The sequence below is a fragment of the Palaemon carinicauda genome, chromosome 1, assembly GCF_036898095.1.
Source record: "Palaemon carinicauda isolate YSFRI2023 chromosome 1, ASM3689809v2, whole genome shotgun sequence".
In the NCBI taxonomy this organism is placed as follows: Eukaryota; Metazoa; Arthropoda; class Malacostraca; order Decapoda; family Palaemonidae; genus Palaemon; species Palaemon carinicauda.
Genome location: NC_090725.1, coordinates 106,717,066 through 106,740,060, shown reverse-complemented (window position 1 = coordinate 106,740,060; position 22,995 = coordinate 106,717,066). Strand labels below are relative to the sequence as shown.

Here is a 22,995-nt window from a genome sequence, read left to right as displayed (position 1 = left end):
AAATAATTAACCTAAAAGACTCTGGTGTCATTGCACTTCTAAATCAGAGAATAACTAACTGAAGAGACACTATCATTGCACTTTCAAAACAGCCAATGATCAACCTAAAAGACACTGATATCATTGAACTTCCAAATCAGAGAATAACTAACTGAAGAGACACTATCATTGCACTTTCAAAACAGCCAATGATCAACTTAAAAGACACTGATATCATTGAACTTCCAAATCAGAGAATAACTAACTGAAGAGACACTATCATTGCACTTTCAAAACAGCCAATGATCAACTTAAAAGACACTGATATCATTGAACTTCCAAATCAGAGAATAACTAACTGAAGAGACACTATCATTGCACTTTCAAAACAGCCAATGATCAACTTAAAAGACACTGATATCATTGAACTTCCAAATCAGAGAATAACTAACTGAAGAGACACTATCATTGCACTTCCAAAACAGCCAATGATCAACTTAAAAGACACTGATATCATTGAACTTCCAAATCAGAGGATAACTAACTGAAGAGACACTATCATTGCACTTTCAAAACAGCCAATGATCAACTTAAAAGACACTGATATCATTGAACTTCCAAATCAGAGAATAACTAACTGAAGAGACACTATCATTGCACTTTCAAAACAGCCAATGATCAACTTAAAAGACACTGATATCATTGAACTTCCAAATCAAAGAATAACTAACTGAAGAGACACTATCATTGCACTTTCAAAACAGCCAATGATCAACTTAAAAGACACTGATATCATTGAACTTCCAAATCAGAGAATAACTAACTGAAGAGACACTATCATTGCACTTTCAAAACAGCCAATGATCAACTTAAAAGACACTGATATCATTGAACTTCCAAATCAGAGAATAACTAACTGAAGAGACACTATCATTGCACTTCCAAAACAGCCAATGATCAACTTAAAAGACACTGATATCATTGAACTTCCAAATCAGAGAATAACTAACTGAAGAGACACTATCATTGCACTTCCAAAACAGCCAATGATCAACTTAAAAGACACTGATATCATTGAACTTCCAAATCAGAGAATAACTAACTGAAGAGACACTATCATTGCACTTCCAAAACAGCCAATGATCAACTTAAAAGACACTGATATCATTGAACTTCCAAATCAGAGAATAACTAACTGAAGAGACACTATCATTGCACTTCCAAAACAGCCAATGATCAACTTAAAAGACACTGATATCATTGAACTTCCAAATCAGAGAATAACTAACTGAAGAGACACTATCATTGCACTTCCAAAACAGCCATAATCAACTTAAAAGACACTGATATCATTGCACTTCCAAATCAGCCTATGATTAACCTAAAAGACACTGATAATACTGTTCTTCCAAATTAGTCAATAACTAACTTAAAAGACACTGATATCATTGAACTTCCAAATCAGCCAATAACTAACTTAAAAAACACTGATATCATTGCATTTTCAAAACAGCCAATGATTAACTTAAAGACACAGGTATCATTGAACTTCCAAATCAGCCAATAACTAACTTAAAAGACACTATTATTGCCCTTCCAAAACAGCCAATGACTAATTTGAAAAAAACACTGATATCATTACCCTTCCAAGTCAGAGAAAAAGTAACTTAAAAGACACTGATATCATTGAACTTCCAAATCAGAGAATAACTAACTGAAGAGACACTATCATTGCACTTCCAAATCAGTCAATAACTAACTTAAAAGACACTGATATCATTGAACTTCCAAATCAGCCTATGATTAACCTAAAAGACACTGATAATATTGTTCTTCCAAATCAGTCAACAACTAACTTAAAAGACACTGATATCATTGAACTTCCAAATCAGCCAATAACTAACCTAAAAAACACTGAAATCATTGCACTTCCAATACAGGATCCTTGGAATCCCTTGGCTGTCTGAACGAGGACGCCAACCTGCCCGTGTTTACCGCAGTTGCAACCGGTGTCTCTGGAAGTTTCAAGGCCTCTGACTGCTTAGGGGCCTGTCAAAAAGAAGGTTTTCGCTACGCCAGCATAAGCGAGGGAAGTTTCTGCATGTGTGGAAATGCCGGTGAGTACAGAGTTTGATTTTTCTTTTTATAGAACATTATTCCTACTTGAAGTAAATACTCGTGGATATTATGGAATAGTTTTTGGATCTTTCTTGCTGCTACTCTAGGTTGAGAGTTGTATGGAAGCTAAATGTTTGCATTTGCGTATGCAGTATGCGTTCAGTACACACATACATGTACAGTATACACACACATATATATATACACATATATATATATATATATATATATATATATATATATATATATATATATATATATATATGTATGTATGTATAAATATGTATACAGATATACACGTGTATATATATCTATCTATCTATATATATATATATATATATATATATATATATATATATATATATATCAAACACAATAGCAATTAATACTTAATTCAACCTTGGGAATATATATCCACTGGAATTTAATTATGGTCATAGCTTCTGGCCAGGCGGAGAATCGAACTTGTGCCACTCAGCCGAAACCATGCCTGCGAGGGATCAGTAGGTAGAGTGTAAAGTCCCTCGCAGGCATGGTTTCGGCTGAGTGGCACAAGTTCGAATCTCTGCCCGGCCAGAAGCTATGACCATACATAAATTCCAGTGGATATATATTCCCGAAGTAGAATTCAGTAGTGTGTGTGTGTGTGTCGGTAGATAATCTTCTAATTTGTATGAACCCTTTACTTTGCAGATCCTACCAGACTACCCACAGCCACAATTTCCTGTGATCTGCATTGCACTGACGGAGAGGCCTGTGGTAATATTGATGGACAAGTCATCAGTGCGTACGACTTGGGTGAAACCAGCTTGAATTTCACAGCCAACGCCGTTTATCAAGTGAGTGTACAGATCTAGTTCTTTATTCCTATTTTGATATTTCTTTTAATTGGTGTATTTTAAGATTTTGACTTTAAGTTAGATTTTGAATATTTAGGTGAGACTTAAGTCTTAAGTTATCCTCTATACCCTGGACTAATGATAGGTCTTCCGGACTTCATGTCAACATGTTAACCCAGTAATTAAAGGGGCATTCAACTACATAAAAGGGTTGTGGTGGCCTACGGAGTAACGTCCCTGACTGGTAGTTGTCAGACTGGGGTCCGAGTCTCGCTCAAAATCGTTAGTTCATTTTGGTCACTGCAACCTAACCATCCTTGTGAGCTAATGATGGGGGGTGGGTTTGCGGGGAGCCTATAGGTCTATCTGCTGAGTCATCAGCAGCGATTGCCTGGCCTTTCCTGGTCATAGCTTGGGCGGAGAAGGGCTTGGGCGCTGATCATATGTAATATGGTCAGTCTCTAGGGCATTGTCCTGCTTGCTAGGGCAATGTCACTGTTCCTTGCCTCTGCCATTCATGAGCGGCCTTTAAAACCTTTAAAGGTAATGCATGACAATAGCTTACTATCTCAACTACTAAACCAACTACAGAAAACTAAATTCTACATTTGTAAGTAAATAGACATACTAGGTAGTAGGTTGGTGTAAGTATACGTACGAGAGGTTCTATCTGTCCTTGTGGAAATTGGTAATGTTAGTCCATAAAGTAAATATAAGTAAATGTCCATGTGTTATCCCTAGCTCTGTTGATTACTACCCATATTCTGTAATTCCTGTACTTCATTAACGATTTATATATTGACAAACCATCTGATTACATAAGATGAAAGTTCACCAAATTTTCAACTGGGCTCCACAAGGCATTAGAAGAGTTGGAAGACCCAGGTATACAAGGCTGGGGACTATGAAACGTGACGTGGGAGATGATGAATGGAGAGGTATTGAATTATAAGCTCAAGATAGAGACGACTGGCGAAATCTAATCGAGGCCTTTTGCGTCAATAGGTGTAGGAGAATATGATGATGATGAGGTAGTAGGTAGGTGTAAGTAACTACTTACGAGAAGCTCTATATATCCTTGTGGGAAATTGGTAATGTTACTCCATAAAGTAAATATAAGTAAATGTCCATGTGTTATCCCTGGCTTTGTTGATTATCCCCCATATTCTATAATTCCCATACATCATTAAAGATTTTGAGAATGACAAAGCATCTTATTACATAAGAGTAAAGTAATCATGATCCAAAGTTTACAACTGATTACATAAGATGAAAGTAATCATGTTTTAAATTTACATCTGATTACATAAGATGAAAATAATCGTTTTAAATTTACATCTGATTACACGAGATGAAAGTAATCATGTTTTAAAGTTTACATCTGGTTACATAAGATGAAACGAATTAGCTTCTTCCAAGTTTACAGTTTAGCTTTGGCAAGGACCTTTCTGCTTTTGATGCTCTTCTTACAATTCCTAGTATTGTAAAAAATTCTAAGATTTTGATCATGAGGTTCATGAGTGGTCCTAACTAAAGTTAGCGCTGCTTACAACCATGTTAATCACGAGTTTTTTGTATTAAAACATAACATCAATGATAGTTTAAGAGACTTTTATTTGTAATTTAAATTATCAATTGCAAGGCCAGTCTTCTTAAATGAACCTATTCAATAATCTTAGAGGAAAAGTATAGTTTGACATTTGGAGGGCTGGCATGATAATCTACAACATATGCATACGTACATGTGTGTGTGTACGCAGATTAAATTAGCAAGCATATAAGAAGTGGTCCTCTTTTGGCAAGTCATTCTCCTTGCCAAATATTTACTCAATCATTTTTTTTTTCTTTTCATGTTCCTGTGTGCTAGTACCGGGTAAATACGGTAATCTAATTAGCCTATTAAGAAGCCTTAATAGAAACATTTACTCCAATATCTGCTTTATTTGCTATAGCTTATTGCAGCCTAGAATATTTTGCACAGCATACTATAACAAGTATAATTGTACACCCAAATCTATGATTGGGTATTTCATATAAATTAATGTAAAAATATTAATTCTGTAAAGCGTCATCGGAATGTTTATACTATACTGCATAACAAAAATATTATGTTGTACAGTATATGAATGTTAATGCTATACAGTACATTAGTATGGTAGGTGCTCATAATGTACAGTTGGACACAGGTGTCTCTGGCACACCTTGCTCTGATGAAGAGCACCCTGTCATCACCTTACTTTGCGGTGAGTCACCAAACAGCTATAGTGGTCGCAAAGATTCCAGGCGAAATAAGCCCTAGCCCTAATGACATCATAACTAATCACGTTGCCTCCCAACTTAGCAGCGGTTAAAATACATCCCCTTTCAAATGTCAAGCTGTTAAACGAGGAGACAACATGACTGGCTATGGCGTCATTAGGGGCGGGTCTTATTTAGCTCGGAATCACTGCGGCGACTATAGTGTATGGAGAGAGGGCAGATGTAGTGGGCGGTGCCAAACACAGGAAGTCGTCGTGCAGTATTGGTGAGACTGGTTGCACTTCTCCAGAGCAAAGGTTAGGGTTGTGGTGGCCGATGTGGTAATGTCCTTGACTGGTGATTACTGGTCTGAGGTTCGAGTCCCACTCAAACGCGTTAGTTCCTTTGGCCGCTGTAACCTTACCCTTCTTGTTTGCTAAAGATAGTGGGGGGGGGGGGCGTTTAAGAGAGCCTATAGGTCTATCTGCTGAGTCAACAGCAGCCATTGCCTGCCGCTCCGTGGTCCTAGCTTTGGTGAAGAGGGGGCTTGGGTGCTAATCATAAGTAATATGATCAGTCTCTAGGACATTGTCCTGCTTGATAGGGCAATGTCACTGTTCCTTGCCTCTGCCATTCATGAGTGGCCTTTAAACCTTTAAGGTTTACCAGGAATTCATGTGTCCAACTGTACATCTTTGTATAAGTAATTTTGCCCGTATATTCTTTTTACTTTTCAGACTGGAGTAGGACTCAGTGTTACAATTAATTATGCGAATCCCAACGAAATCTTCGCCATTAACCTTGGATACAGCGATGCCTGGGTCCATCCCAATTCTACATCGTTTACAACTGGGGAAATATACTTTCTCAAAGAACATACAGGGACAGGTAATATTACTAATACATTTGTATGCTGAGCTCGTCACTATTTTGAAAGTGTAAATTCAAACATCATATATGGAAAGATATAGGAGAAAATGAAGATCTGGATAAGTACATGATTTTAATTAATCATAAATTTAAATAGAAATTATACATGGGGATACCTTAACTTGGTGAAAGGGTTTATGTATCGCCATGATCAGCAAAGCTGTACTAGTCAGGACCACTCATACTAGGTTGGTTTGTTGTGATCTATCGGACTAAAGTCTGCACATCATCGCCAATCTACAGTGGCCAGCGTAGTGATGAAAATGGCCAAACTTCAGATATGACTACGGACATGTCTGAGGCCTTTGTCCTGCATTGGACTAGAAATGGCTGCATTTGTTGTTGTTTTATGTCTTAAACACACGCTGTTTTTTTAACAACACCTACTTCCATGCAGACTAACCCAAGTCAGAATTATTTTCTTGTAATTAAAAGCTATGTTAAGCCACAGTTCACCATAATTCGAATAATACCACGAGTTACAAACCGAACATTTTCATCTGGTCCCTAATTAGTGAAGCTGATATTCATATTTTCTTTCGTAACAATGGAAAACTTAACTGACATGTGCATACCACAAAATACAAAACGGATTTTGAGCGAAGTGAAAAATCTAATTTTGGGTGAGATAGCCATGTCGTCCTGATAGAAGGTTCCTAATAGTAGCTTCCAAGGGATATATGAACTACAGTGATATTTCCAGAGAATTTTACCTTTAGGTCTCCAGAATTCTAACTCCTGGCGCGAATATCCTTAACATTCTCTTAAGGATATCGCATAAATCAGGGGACGTATATCTTCATACGACACATAGCGATCTTCACCCCGAATAGCGTTTTCACTTCAAGGGGGAAGAGGGGGAATTTTGGAAGGGGAGGCGTTATCAAGGTTACCCTATTTCCCATACTACTATTGAGTATCAAGACAGCGCCATATCCAAGATGGCGGACATTTCTTGTAGCATTGAGCATGGTGCTACAGATATAGTAGTTTCGGGAGGGATTCTGCGAAGGTCTTTTCTATAGAAAAGGAGGGTGGGTCCATCAGGACGACATGGCTATCTCACCCAAAAATAGATTTTTCGCTTCGCTCAAAATCCGTTTTTTGGGCTCAAGCCATGTCGTCCTGATGGAAGTTTACCAGAGAATTACTAGAAAGTACTGTATCTGTGGATTTTCATCGGTGCTTTAACTTTGGGACAATTTTTCTATGGTCATCTGGACCATTGAGACAAAAGACGTTACCGATATCCGTCATTACCACTAATCATAGACAATGTTAGTGCTTCCTGCCCCCTACAGGGAAGAGTCATACTAGACTGTAGAAAAGGGGCCTCAAGGTTAGCATATATTGTATGAACAAACATAAGTATCCACCAGGTATACAAACGGTCTCACAGTTTGTCTATATTGTCGGAACAATATCAGTGTCAACTATATCCATTGTTTGTAAGCATACAATGATATGAGATTTACTTAAATGAGTAAGTCAAAGAACTCTGGCATCTTTCATGTGCAAATTGTTGGGCGAAATAGGACGCAATTACATCCTAATAGATATTTATTTCTAATAAATGACTAAATGGGATAAAGAGTGAAGCGAATGTAACATGTTAAAAGAATTATACGTGCAACGTATACAGAAATTATTTTTCCTTCCTTGAAAGGGAAGAAATGATGAGTGCCACTCTAAGACTGAAAAATTTTAAACAAATTTTCCTTTAAAATTTCTGTAAATGTTGAATCCTATCAACACTGTGTACTACGTACACACGGCACAAGTGTTATCTGTATTATTCCACGCCTGAGATTTTGAACAGACTTAGTGTTACCATGGGTAACACTCACTTAAAAGGTATCACACCAGAAGTGTCGACACCTTTTCCCTTTAATTGATAGTCCCAATCAATAAACTGTTCATCGCAGCACTTAGACAACAGGTTTTAATACACTACCTGCCGCTACCACAAAGTGCTTCAGTTCATGGACCTGCTTAGCATAGTGTTTGTAGAACACTCTGGATGATTTCCATCCAGTATATGAGCGAAGACGCTCAAAGTCCATATACTGAAAAAAGTTCAGAGATGAAGCAATTTTCCTCGGATCATGACCTGCGGGTGTACTGTCAGGATCTGCTCTGTGAATAAAGTAGGTGAGCTTCGCCCTCAGTTGTTTTAGGGATAAGTTTGATCCAGAGGTTTCTCCTTTGAAAAGCTGTCCTCAACTGAAGTCTGAAGTTCTACGAAGATAGACCTTTAGACACTCTACAGGACATAGAAAGACATCTTCCTTCAGAGGGTAGATTCTCCAAGGACTCCATCTTTTAGTAGGTAGCTCATTCTTAGCGAGAAAGGTTGGATTAGGAAAGAGATTCAGTTCTCCCGCTTCTGTGAACTGAATGTGGCCCTCGTTTCTGGATAGGGCTACTATTTCACTAACTCTAGCCCCAGAGGCTATAGCGAACAGGAAAATAACCTTTTGGGTTAGATCCTTGAGGGAACAATCTTCATTGTTCACAGATGAGGCATAATGTAGGACCTTGTCCAAAGACCAAGAGATGGGCTTCGGAGGTGCTGCAGGCCTAAGCCTTGTGCATGCCTTTGGAATCTTATAAAAGATTTCATTCGCCAGATCCACTTGAAAGGCATATAGAAGAGGTATAGTCAAGGCTGACTTGCACGTAGTTATCGTGTTAGCTGCCAGACCTTGATTATGAAGGTGGACAAAGAAGGACAGACAGAAGTTCACTGAAATTTCTTTCGGTCTTTTTGTCTTCTAGTTGACTTAGACTTGTATTCTTCTAAGAATTCTATATTGCCTTCTGAAATCCCAAATCTTTTCCTAACCGCTAGGGCGAGAAAATTATGAAATGAAGGGTTTGGGCTCTCTGTGATGAATCGAAAGCAATTAACTTCTGAACCCTCTGAGAGAGTGCTGGGTTCAGTACAAGGGCCAGCCTCAGCCTCAGTTCCTTCACTAGAGGGAACCAGTTGCTCTTGGGCTATCTGGGAGCCACCAGAGTTGCCCCTTCCTGGATGGATCTCAGCATGTTGAGGACCTTCAGCAGGGGATTGGATGGAAGGAACAGGAATTCCTGAGTCCATCCCTTCCATACTAGAGACGTGGTGTCTGTTATCTCCTCTAGAGGATCCTCGTATGGGGCTACATATCAAGGTAGTTTCTTGATGACGCTTATCACGAAGAGGTCGATCTGCAGCTCGGGGACTTGATCCCATCTGGGAGAGAATAAGTCTACGTCTGTGGATCCTTCTGACTCTATCGGCTTGAGCCTGAGTAGAGCATCCACTGTCACATTGCAGATCAATTGTACGTGAACTGCTGACATGTGCCATCCTTTTAGGTAAAGGATGGTTAACATCACCTAGACTATACGGGACGATCTCGAGCCTTGCCGATTCAGACGTCTCATTATCGCTTCGATGTCCCAGATCAGCCTGAGGAGGCCTGATCTGCATGAGAGAGTTTCCCCAACCTCAACAGGACTACCATGGCCTTGGGTAGAAATGACCAAGCCCCTTGGACTTTCCTCTGATGGGAGTGAACACCCCATTCTTCCGACTAGGCATCCATGCGGATGATCTTCGATAGTCGAGGTAGTTGCAAGGGCACACTCCTCAATAGGCTTTTGGCCTTTGACCATTGGTTGGGAAGCAATCAATGAAAGACCAATATTGGTCATTTTAGATCTCTTCGACTGTTTGATGCGTATCTTCTCCAGACTCCTGAAGTATCTTCCAGCTGTGCTCTTAGCACTGGGTCTGTCACTGCTGCGAACTGGAGAGAGTTCAGTACTCTTTCCTGTTAGCGTCTTGAAATCCTGACGGATTACAGTAGTCTCCTGACCGACCCTGCGATCTCCTTCTTCATCCCTAAAGGAAAGGAGAGACAGTGTGACCTCAGGTTCCAATGGTTTTCCGGCCATTGAAACCTCTGAGCTGGAGAGAGTCGAGACTTCTTGAAGTTGATTTTGCATCCCCGATGTTCCAGGAACTGGGTTACTTCTTTGGATGCTTGCAGACCAGCCGATTCGGGTGCTGCCCGCACCAGCTGTTCGTCCAGGTACTTTGTTACCTGAGCCGTTTCTAGGCATGGTTATTGTGTGACTGTGTCCGCCAATTCCGTGAAGATACTTAGGACTGTGTTTAGTCCGACGAGTATGGCTCTTAGAACATACGCTATCCTCTGTAACTTGAATCCTAGGTAGGAGGAGAGGGGGCAACTGACTGGAAGCTGCCAATAGGCACCTTTCAGGTCTATCAAGACTGTGAATGCCCCTTTTTGGAATAGGGTCTTTATGTTCAGAAGGATTAACATCCTGAACTTGCTGTTTTATTTGAACTTGTTGAGTGGCAACAAGTCCAGAATGACTCTGAGTTTTTTTGAGTCCTTCTTGTGAACACCAAACACCCTTCCCTGGAATTCGATGGACTTTACTTTCCTTACCACCTGTATGCTCTAGAGCTCTAAGGTATACTCTTCTAGAACGGGGTTGGAGTGTAGGAAGAGTTGAGGAAATGATGGTGGAACCATGTCTATTTTCCATCCTAGTCCAATCTTGATTAGGCCTTAGACCCAAGGATCGAAGGTCCAGCGATCCTGAAGGAATCTCCTTCCTACCAGAAGCGTCTCTTTGCTTCGACTGATCAGAAGGTTTACCTCCTCGACCACCTGCCTGAGGCATCGCGGTCATAGAAACTGTGGGATGTTGCTGAACAGTCCGAGGAAAAAGTCTAGACTTTTCCATCTTCCTTTTCAGTTGGGGACCCACATCCGTGGAAGACTTTCTCTTTGAAGAGATGCCTCACTTCTGGAGAAGGCTCGTATTCTCCGTGGTGGTTTTCTTAATCATCTCTTTGACTACCTCATTTGGAAAGAGGTCTCTACCCCAGATGTTGGAAGATATCAGCTTCCTGGGTTCATCTTTCACTGTTGCGGCAGCGAACACGAACTCCCTACAGGCTCTCTTAGCTTTCATAAAGGCATATAGGTCTTTTACTAAGGTGGCCATATGCATTTTGGCCAAAACCATGAGCATGTCTGGGGTACTTTGATGGGCTGAACACAACTCTATGCAGTTCTGTAGGAATAGGGAAGCTGCAAGTCTCTCCTTTGTCTCTTGTTCCTTGCACAAAAGAAACTCAGAAAGTTTAGGGAGATTCTCACTAAACTGTCTTCCAGTGATGTCCGCGTCTAGTTTCCCTACTGAAAAGGTTAAGTGGACATCCTTCCAATCCTTCTCCTGCATGGGTAAAGCTAGTGACAGAGGCTTGGACTCCTCAAGTGCAGGACATGGTTTGACTGCCTCCACTGCCTTGGTAACAAATTTAAATGCTTTCCACGTAAAGGGGAATGCTATTGAAGCAGGAGCAAGAAAGGTAGGGTATCTCTTACTTGGTGCGAACCTTTTCAACACCGAGTAACCCGCCTTCTCAGGCTACTTGACAAGATAGTCTGTGCCTTATCATGGTCGAGAATCATGACTTCCTTCAGTTCTGTTTCTTTTTCTGACTTTGGTTTATGCTTCAAACGAATGAAGCAATTAGGGAAAGCGTTAAAGCTTGGCCAAAACTGGATTTCTTCTAAAGGAACAGCTCCCATCTTCTCCGAGATGTAGAGTTTGCCGTCTACAATCGGCATAAGCTCCGCGTACCTCCAGGGATTGGTTTTGGAGCATGTCGGGAGGTCTTGGTCTCTGGCTCGCTTGTATGACCCTTGGGGGGGCGACAAGTGGAACTTCACAGAGCTCTATCTTGAGTTTCGCTTCCTCCGTCTCGCCTTGTTTGCGAAAGTTTTCCATTAGACCCGTAAGATGGGCCAGTAACTGGTCCACTTTGTCTAATTGAGGGGTAGAAGGTGAAGATGTCAAGGTTAGCGGCTCCAGAGCCGGCACAGATGGAGGCAATTCCGACGCGACATTGTCAACTTCTTCCCGGGGTAAGCCGGCCGGGTTAGTACCCCGGCAACAGTACTTGTGGCCGGCAGTCCAAGGGAGGACTGAAGAACCTTGGTGACAGAAGAGACTTCCCTGCAACAGCCATCATGGCTGCCGGCAGCCGCCATAGCTGCCGGCAGCCGTCATGGCCGCCTGCAGTTGACATGGCCACCGGCAGTTGACATGGCCGCCGGCAGCCGGCATGGCCGCCGGCAGCCGGCATAGCCGCCGGCAGCCTTCATAGCCACCATGGCCGCCGGCAGTCGTCAAGGCCGCCGGCAGTCGTCAAGGCCGCCGGCAGCCGTCACGGCCGCCGGCAGTCGTCATGGCCGCCGGCAGCCGTCATGGCCGCCGGCAGCCGTCATGGCCGCCGGCAGCCGTCATGGCTGCCGGCAGTTGTCCTAGCCGCCGGCAGCTATCATGGCCGCCAGCAGCTGTCATGGCCGCCGGCAGTCAGACAACAGCTGTTAAGTAGGAGTCCAGCCGGCCCTGCAACCCACCGGCAATCAGTGAGATTGCAGGACGACGGCCCAAAGAGTTGCGATGGCAAGGCCTTAACTAAAGGACAGAGGGGGGAGGGAAAAGGGTCCTGTATGAGGTGTGGAAGGAGCCGGCAAGGTTGCCGGTCCTATTACACTCCTAAGAAACTCCGTTTCAGTATCGGCGCCATCCTAGGAGGCAAGAGAATATCTATTCTCCAGCCTAGGGTCTGCCAATACAGTTAAGGGGACGGCGGCAGTGCCACCTCCTCTCAACAAGAAAGAAACAGAGTTCCAGTGCCGTCGCCATCCTAGGCAGCAGAAGAATGTCCATTCCTCAGCCTAGGGTCCGCGTGCACAGGACCAGTTTTCTGGACTGCAGGGAGAAGGTGGCGGCATCATACAACCACTTCAAGTGCGGCCTAGGGAGGGCTAGCCTCCTATGCCGGCAGCCTAGCAAGCAGGGGAATGCCTATTCACCCTGCCGGCCGGCTGCCAGCACTAGACTAAATACTCTGAAGTTCTGACCGAATCCCAAAACCTGCTATCTGCGGCTAAGGGAAGGTACAGAAAACCCTAGGCTAGTCATGCCTGAATGAAAACTCGAGGCACGACCCACTAGGGTTGTAGCCTAAGGCTATACTCACAGGGAAGGAGGGATTACCCTTAGATCTCCACTGGAGACGAGTATCGGTTATATAATAATTCTAGGAGATATCTATCTCCACCTGAATTGATAAAATGATACACGAAGGTAAGCGGGGAAATGTCTGAAAGTATACTACATCTCCTAGGTTAGGTTAACTAGGCAAGACGAGATCTCGGTTACCTAAATCACCGAACCTCTAACGTATACGATCGACAGAGAAAAGGAAAAATTATGCATACTATAAATATCTTTACGAGTATAAATTGCCTAAATAGCTGTCATAATTAATTAATTAATGCTATTTCAACCGGGAATGTCATTCTACTAACTAAATAGCACATGCCTAACGAACGACAGAGCCCATGGCGCCTCCGGTAACAGGCCTAGCTCCTAAGCACAATAAATTACTCTAATTTCACTGTGAAACAGGAGCGGAGATATACACACTGTAAAGAATCAATACTCAAATTTCCAGAGGCAAAAGAAGCTGGAGACTGTATAATAATCCTCGCAGAATCGATCGAAAAAGTTAGATCAACAGGGAACACCAACGTGCGAATTCGCTACAAAATTAGGAATGTCCGCCATCTTGGAAATGGCGCTGTCTTGATACTCAATAGTAGTATGGGAAATAGGGTAACCTTGATAACGGCTCCCCTTCCAAAATTGCCACTCTTCCCCCTCGAACGCGAAAACGCTATTCGGGGTGAAGATCGCTATGTGTCGTATCAAGATATACGTCCCCTGATTTATGCGATATGCTTAAGAGAATGTTAAGGATATTCGCGCCAGGAGTTAGAATTCTGGAGACCTAAAGGTAAATTCTCTGGGAATATCACTGTAGTTCATATATCCCTTGGAAGCTATTATTAGGAACCTTCCATTAGGACGACATGGCTTGAGCCCAAAAATACTTTTTCATACTGATCATATATGGCTTTTCCAAAACCATCATTCTTTTCCCGTCGACTTTTCCTTCACCCATGGGAATTACCTAAAAATCCTAAATGCCCTTGTGGGGGAACACCACAAACAAAGGAACACATCATACAGGGTGCCCTAGGGCCCTCATTGCTCAGATCAAGACCTCTACAGTACAGCTACAGTATAGGGGATAGAATAGGTGGGGAGGGGAGGGGAGGAGTTAGGATTGTAAGGATTGGAGGGAATAGTGTTAAAGTGAAGTATAGTGGGAGGCGAAAATATTGAGACAGACCCAATAGCTCTTTTTGGATCAAGACCTCCTCGGAGCCAAACAACAACACCCTCCTGTGAGTTCGATCACTATGATGATAACTATTACAATGTAATTACCTCCGACAACGAAATTGGGAGGAGGTTATGTTTTCCCCCCGATGTTTGTCCGTTTGGTTGTTTGTGAACAACTTCCTGGCCACAGTTTTATTCATAGAGTGGTGAAACTTTCAGGGATTAATTCTTATGTTGAGTCGTGGAAGAGATTCAAAGGTTAAGATTCATGTCGAGCAAAAGGTCGACCGAATGAACTCTAACTTGGAGAAATGACCTGCCATGGTGGAGGTCTGCACTCTGGGTGCTTTTCTAGATTTCTTTGAGTATATGTTTATTATCTTGAAATATTTAAAGAAAAAAAATCTTTTACAATTGCATTTTTTTCTCTTTCTTTCAAGTGTGAGTTCTGCACTCTGAGTGCTTTTCTAGTTTTTCTTTGAGTTTATGTTTTTTATTTTGAAATATTTAAACTAAAAATTAAATCTTTCTTTCTCTTTCAAGTGTGTGGATCAGTTCTTGGTGTTGACAACGTGTTATGCCAGGAAGTGACTTTCAACGTTTCCCAGTCTAGCTCTACTGTTGATGCTGTTGGATGTCCAATTGTGAGTTGTTATTAATAAAAAGTAAACAAATCTTGTTTCCTGATTATTATTATTATTATTATTATTATTATTATTATTATTATTATTATTATTATTATTATTATTTGCTAAGCTACAACCCTAGTTGGAAAAGCAGGATGTTATAAGCCCAGGGGGTCCAACAGGGAAAAATACCTCAGTGAGGAAAGGAAACAAGGAAAAATAGAAAATTCTTAAGAATAACATTAAAATAAATATTTCGTAAATAAACTATAGAAACTTTAACAAAACAGGAAGAAGATAAATTATATAGAATAGTGTGCCCGAGTGTACCTTCAAGCAAGAGAACTTTAACCCAAGAGAGTGGAAGACCATAGTACAGAGGCTATGCCACTACCCATGACTAGAGAACAATGATTTGATTTTGGAGTGTCCTTCTTCTAGAAGAGCTGCTTACCATAGCTAAAGAGTCTCTCCTACCCTTACCAAGAGGAATGTGGCCACTGAACAATTACAGTGCAGTAGTTAACCCCTTGAGAGAAGAATTGTTGATTAAAATTTTCTGCAGCACCATTCATCATTGATCAAGAAATTAATTATTTGATATTTGTAGATGAAATGGAAGCCAATTTTTTAATAGATTCTAAATACAAATTAGATAAAAATGTTATTATGTAGGATTCTAGTCTTTATGTTACAAGATTTACTATACTCTTAATTTAGATCAAATAGTTAAACATATAATGAATTGATTAGACCATACTTATGGGTACTGGAATTTGTAAATGAATTAATATTAACACAAACGAATAAAATAACGATGTTTCACGGTAAGAGTGTAGTCTTTCAACATGTTAAGATGTTTACTATGCTCTTAAGTTCAAATAGTAAAATATAAAATGAAATGATTAGACCACACTTAGGGGTACTGGAAGCATCAAGTTTTTCAATCTAAGACAATTGATGTTATAACGCAAAAAGAAAAAAAAAAGAAAAAAAATAAATGACTATAGCTTATACGTAATAGATAAAGCATTTTGCAATTAACAATTACTTTTTGATATAGAAAATTAGGTAGCAACTCTGGTTCTAAATTGATTGAAAAGGATCACCTCACCTAAAATACCTCTATTCTGGAGTCAGTCATCCTATAGGAACTGAAATGACTGTTCTATAGTTATGGTAATCAGAAACGATGGCTTGAATAGAAAAACATTTGTTTGATACTAAAATCTTAAAAGTTTAATATTCATGAGTTACCATTTCATGTTAAGTATTGCCTGCTTAAATATCCAACCCTTAACCACATTCCATATCTCTTTATACATCTAAATGTGGGGGTCCTTACGTATCAATAGTGAAAAAACCAAATGTCCTCATCTAAGTTGGAACTTAATTTTGGGGTTGTAATACAGTAGTACAGAAGCAGTTGCCTTGATAAGTGAAAGTGGGGCATAACTTTTAGAAGTAATAGTGGAGGGAGGAGAGGGACGAAAAAGGTACAAAATAAGCAAAAAATTTAGCCAATTTAGTTCAGTATCTATTATGGTGGTAATTAGAAGTAAAAAAAAGTATTATTTCCCCAAAGATAATTAAAAAATCCTCGAATATATCAATTCACAATTACGTAATAATATGAAATATGGGAAGATTCAATGGCTTTTGTGTTCCCAATTCTTATTTCTCGTGGCATTATTCAATATGACAATTATTCTTATTTCTTTTCTAGGTTGCGGAGCCAGATGAAAACTACATGTGCAGTGTGGAAGTGACACCAGGAGATGAGTACGCGACTTTCACTGCCACTTTTAGTGACGATGCTCTAGAGAATTCTTTCTATGGCTTAGGTGAGGTTTCAATACAAGTTAGTAATAATCTGTCAGGCAGAACAAGACTGTGCATTGTAACTAGGTGGGAAACGGTTTCACTGAATTATACTAAGGTAAAAGTATTATTAAATATTACATCATCATTATCATCTCCTCCTACGCCTATTGACGCATAGGGCCTCCGTTAGATTTCGTCAGTTGTCTCAATCTTGAGCTTTTAATTCAAATACTTCTCCACTCATCATCTCCCACTTCACGCTTCATAGTTCTCATCCACGTAGGCTTGGGTCTTCCAACTCTTCTGGTGCCTTCTGGAGTCCAGTTGAAAGTTTGGTAAACTAATCTCTCTTGGGGAGTGCGAAGAGCATGCCCAAGCCATCTCCATCTACCCCTCACCATGATCTCATCCACATATGGCCCTTGAGTAATCTTTCTTATAGTTTCATCTCTAATCCTGTCCAGCCATTTAACTCCCAATATTCTACAAAATATACTGGAGATTATTTCATTGTCATACCAAGATTCATGTCCATATTGTAACGCAGATCTCACTAAACTGATATATAGCCTGATCTTTATATACACTTTCAGGAGATTTGATTTCCAAATTTTACTTAACCTAGCCATTGTCTGATTTGCTTTTTTTCAATCTTTCATTAAACTCAAATTTCAATGACCCTGTATTGAAGAGCATAGTTCCTAAATTCTTAAATGATTCTACCTCATTAATCCTTTCTCCTTTTAATGATATTTCATCTTCCATTGCATATTACGTTCTCATCATCTCTGTCTTTCTTCTCTTTATCTTGAGCTTAACCTTGTGTGATATTTCATGCATTCTGGTAAGCTAGCATTGCAAATCCTGTGGTGTTCTGCTAATAAGGACAGAATCATCAGCATACTCTAGGTCAGCTTATTTCCTATTACCAATCCAGTCCAATCCTTCTTCACCATCTCCAACTGTTCTACTCATTACAAAATCCATGAGAAGGAAAAACAACTTAGGTGACAATACATTCCCTGGAATACTCCGCTGTTCACTGCAAATTTATTTGATAGGACTCCACTAACATTAACTTTGATCTTGCTATGCTCATGAACAGACTTAATAGAATTTCCATATTTAAATGGAATTCCATAATAACACAGGACTCTCCACAAAATTGGCCGGTGCACACTGTCAAAGGCTTTTTCATAGTCCACAAATGCCATTAACAGTGGATTTCTACGTATTGCTGTACAACATGTCTCAAAATTAAAATTTGGGCAGTACAACTTCTACCTTTTATAAATCCGGCTTGATCATCTCTCAGCTTTTCATCAATCTTTCTCTCTAGTCTCTTTAAAATAAGCATGCTATATATTTTCATGACAGCTGGTGTAAGTATGATGCCTCTGTAATTATTGCAATCGTCCAGGTTTTAATTTTTTGCCATTTTCACCAAAAATCTTAACTCTCATTTATCAGGTTTTGCCTCTTCAAGCCACAATCTACAAAATAAACTTGTAAGTATTCTGGAGGTCACTTCATTTACAGACAGTATCATCTCGGCAGTTATCCTATTGTAACCAGAGGCTTTCCATCTCCTGATTTTTTTTTTATAATAGCTTCGACTTCAAACACACTGAATTCATTCATGCGTACACCGAGGTCTTCATCAGCTTCAGATATATCAATTAAATTATTCCCTTCGTATCTCCTACTCATGTCCTCAGTAAAGTGTTCCATCAAACGTTCCTTTTCTTCATCCTCTATTGTTATAACAGACCCAGCTCTCTTTTTGATGGGTATATGCTTCTTCTTGTTTGCTCCTATAGAGATTTTATTAATAATTCTATGAGTGATTCTTACACCAAAAGCCACTCCCTGAATTCATAGCGTTGTCAGCTCCTCTGCTTTCCTGTCTAAATAATCTCTCCAGTCATTCCTAGCTTTTCTTTTGACCTCACTATCGATACTGGAATACTTAGCATGCTCTACCTTGTAATTTTCATTACTTCCTCGAAAACGCTCAACAATCAATTTCTGTCTTTGTCTTATCTATCACAATACAGAGCAAAATAAAAATTACACGAAAGATTCTTTTAATAGAATTTCTCTTCCAGGAAACGAATACACATATGTGGGTAACCCTCCACCTAAAGGGTTAAGTAAGGACGTTGCCCCTGGAGAAAATTCAACAAACGCCATCCTTCTCAAAGGTCATCCAGTGACCTTTGAGGCAGAACTGGTGGCCTTTGAACTGTATGCCATGGCTTCAGCTGGTGTGACGTTAACTTACACCATTCAGGTATGTATTGTCCTTACCTTGTCTAGTTTTTAATAGAAAATCTCCCTAGATGGTCTAATTTGTTATCAATATTATTTTGATTGTGATTTTGCTATAATGAGTAGGGTTCTCTGCGACAGCTTTCATCTTAAGTTATCTGAGAATTGGTTTCTGGCTACTATTTATGTAGGGATAACATCATTCAAGAAATGGTACCGTCGAGATGTGTTTTCTAATCATGATTTTCCTAGATTATCATACATTTAATTCTGTCAAACAAAGATGATCTAGGGCGCTGGTCTAAACTTCAAAATCAAATTTATTTTTCATTAAAAACAATTTTGTTGTTTCGTAAGTCTTTGTCTCTAACTATGCGGACAGCATGTATTGAATCTTCATGAATAAGTAGCAATGTTTCATACCAATTTTAGCTTGTGGCATGCTTTGAGGAAGTATTTTTTTTTTTTGTGCCATACTTAAAAGCAAGATAATGAAATCTAGTCTTTATGATGGTGGCTATATCAGTCAGCATCTTGAAAAGATTTTATGCACACCAAACACTTGAATGAGATTTATTTGTAGATGAAAGAACTTCAGTTATCTTTGCCATTTGTGTCCCTGCTAGACATGCTTCAATCTAGCTGTGATGACTTTACCTTCCTCTAGACGTTTGATAGACCACATTTTTCAATAGTAGTGTCGGCTTCCCCTGCATCGTACCCTTGGGCTCACTTCTCACGAGCGGATTTTTTTCTGAACGGAGATATTTCCGCTCGTTCCACATGAGAGGATTTACCCCGAGTTGCCTCGTTTTCTCTATAAGCCGCTACACTGGAACCATGAGGGGCAGCAGTGCACACGGCTAGTACATCACTGCCACTCGGAAATTCTTCCCAGCGGGAAGTAGTGTCGGCCTCCCATGCATTGCACCCTTAGGCTTGCTTCACACGAGCGGATTTTTTTCTGAACGGAGATATTTCCGCTCGTTCCACATGAGAGGATTTACCCCGAGTTGCCTCGTTTTCTCTATAAGCCGCTACACTGGAACCATGAGGGGCAGCAGTGCACACGGCTAGTACATCACTGCCACTCGGAAATTCTTCCCAGCGGGAAGTAGTGTCGGCCTCCCATGCATTGCACCCTTAGGCTTGCTTCACACGAGCGGATTTTTTTCTGAACGGAGATATTTCCGCTCGTTCCACATGAGAGGATTTACCCCGAGTTGCCTCGTTTTCTCTATAAGCCGCTACACTGGAACCATGAGGGGCAGCAGTGCACACGGCTAGTACATCACTGCCACTCGGAAATTCTTCCCAGCGGGAAGTAGTGTCGGCCTCCCATGCATTGCACCCTTAGGCTTGCTTCACACGAGCGGATTTTTTTCTGAACGGAGATATTTCCGCTCGTTCCACATGAGAGGATTTACCCCGAGTTGCCTCGTTTTCTCTATAAGCCGCTACACTGGAACCATGAGGGGCAGCAGTGCACACGGCTAGTACATCACTGCCACTCGGAAATTCTTCCCAGCGGGAAGTAGTGTCGGCCTCCCATGCATTGCACCCTTAGGCTTGCTTCACACGAGCGGATTTTTTTCTGAACGGAGATATTTCCGCTCGTTCCACATGAGAGGATTTACCCCGAGTTGCCTCGTTTTCTCTATAAGCCGCTACACTGGAACCATGAGGGGCAGCAGTGCACACGGCTAGTACATCACTGCCACTCGGAAATTCTTCCCAGCGGGAAGTAGTGTCGGCCTCCCATGCATTGCACCCTTAGGCTTGCTTCACACGAGCGGATTTTTTTCTGAACGGAGATATTTCCGCTCGTTCCACATGAGAGGATTTACCCCGAGTTGCCTCGTTTTCTCTATAAGCCGCTACACTGGAACCATGAGGGGCAGCAGTGCACACGGCTAGTACATCACTGCCACTCGGAAATTCTTCCCAGCGGGAAGTAGTGTCGGCCTCCCATGCATTGCACCCTTAGGCTTGCTTCACACGAGCGGATTTTTTTCTGAACGGAGATATTTCCGCTCGTTCCACATGAGAGGATTTACCCCGAGTTGCCTCGTTTTCTCTATAAGCCGCTACACTGGAACCATGAGGGGCAGCAGTGCACACGGCTAGTACATCACTGCCACTCGGAAATTCTTCCCAGCGGGAAGTAGTGTCGGCCTCCCATGCATTGCACCCTTAGGCTTGCTTCACACGAGCGGATTTTTTTCCTTACGGGAATATTTCCGCTCGTTTCACACGAGAAGATTTACCCCGAGTTGCGTGGTTTTTTTTCTATAAGACGGTACACTGGAAACACGAGGGGCAGTAGTGCACGTGGCTAGTAAATCACTGCCACTCAGAAATTCTTCCCAGCGGGCAACGTGCGAAATCCTCATTTATCTTCATTGATTTTGAATCCGAGCGGACAAAACTACGTGTCATCAATCCGTTCGTGTGAAACGAGCCTTAGCAAGAAAGGTGGTGTTCATAATATCTTGACTCATCGTGATTGCACAGGTTTTCTCTGCTTTACAAGCAAATTAGTTTTTATATACTGAGCTGCCTTCCCTATAAATGCCATTGGACTTGCATCATTTTCCTTTTTCAGCTAAGGTTCCAGCTTGGCTTGTAAAAAAAAGTAATGATCATAATCATAATAATACCAATAATAATAATAACTGGTAACTCAATAGTCCTAGAGACCATACATCTCTTTACTCACATTCAAAATCTATCAATTTATATACAGTACTCTATCATCCATTAGAAAATATGCTGGAAAGAACAATAAAACTAATTAAGTAGGATCACTTCCCACAAGCTTCAAAATTAAAGTCCTGATTAATGCATGATAAATATAAATAATTTTCCCCATCACCTACACAGTTCTAATATTATCTCCCTACTAAAAAACAGATCAGTCGACCTAGCTGTGCCAGTGGGGTGTACTGCTTACCCGTAGGTGGGTGTCGGAGTGTATGCCCAATGGACGTCACAGGACAAATCAACACGTGTGTTAGCCCACAAGTTTTCTGCCCAAATATTCCAACATGTGGTACAAGTGTCAGTCTAAGTACATGTGTTGCTTCAGAAGGTAAGAAAACAGAGTTGAAAATGCACTAGAAGATTTATCAGTGCAGTATTTGAGACAATTGTTTTTGTTTTTTATTTATAAAGATCACAAAAATTATAAGAAAAGAACAAACTGCTTAACAACCTAGTTTTTTTCTCTCAATATACACACACACCCATATATATATATATATATATATATATATATATATATATATATATACATATATATATATATATATATATATATATATAAAATATATATATATATATATATATATATATATATATATATATATATATATATATGTGGGTGTGTGTGTGTGTGAGAGTAAACTTCACAGGGAGACGTAGAGCTCAGATGCAAATGAACCACAAGGAAAATTAAGATACATGAGTTAATCTTAACTGGTTTCTATTTTCATCTTCAAGTGAACTGATTTATTGAGCAAGCGTGTATATGGTTGTGTATGCATTTATGCATATGCCTTTGCATGCTTGTAGATATATATGTATGAATATGTTTCCGTATATAAGATTTCAAAATTGTTAAAAAAAAAACGCATGTTAATATAAAGACATTGTATTAGAAGGCCCAAAAATAAAATTACCTGATATCCGAAATAACCCTTTGAGTGCGCCACTTGGCTAACGGGATATAAGCTCCGCCCACGGGATATAAGCTCCGCCTACGGGATATAAGGTCCGCCCACAGTATCTAAGCTCCGCCCACGGAATATGAGCTCCGCCCACATAAATACCTGAGAGTTTGGATCCTCGCAGGTATCTTGCTGCTTTCTGACATATTGTTC

At 40.6% G+C, this 22,995-nt stretch overlaps 2 protein-coding genes across 2 annotated transcripts in view; both read left to right on the top strand.

Annotated features, from left to right (window-relative positions):
- The window catches only part of Snr1 (SWI/SNF related, matrix associated, actin dependent regulator of chromatin, subfamily b, member 1), a 582,028-nt gene that overhangs the window by 411,212 nt on the left and 147,821 nt on the right, over positions 1 to 22,995 (top strand). The gene's annotated exons all lie outside the window — the stretch shown is intronic.
- Positions 1,930 to 6,091, top strand: LOC137653184 (uncharacterized). The gene is made up of 3 exons (XM_068386583.1): positions 1,930 to 2,096; positions 2,791 to 2,936; positions 5,912 to 6,091. Exons 1-3 carry the CDS (start codon positions 2,081 to 2,083, stop codon positions 6,089 to 6,091), a joined length of 342 nt encoding a protein of 113 aa, XP_068242684.1. The 5' UTR covers positions 1,930 to 2,080.

Bases quoted from the DNA above. Each gene is read 5' to 3' on its own strand.
- LOC137653184 (XM_068386583.1), top strand. The intron at 2,937-5,911 runs GTGAGTGTACAG...TTTACTTTTCAG, and splicing joins CAGCCAACGCCGTTTATCAA to ACTGGAGTAGGACTCAGTGT.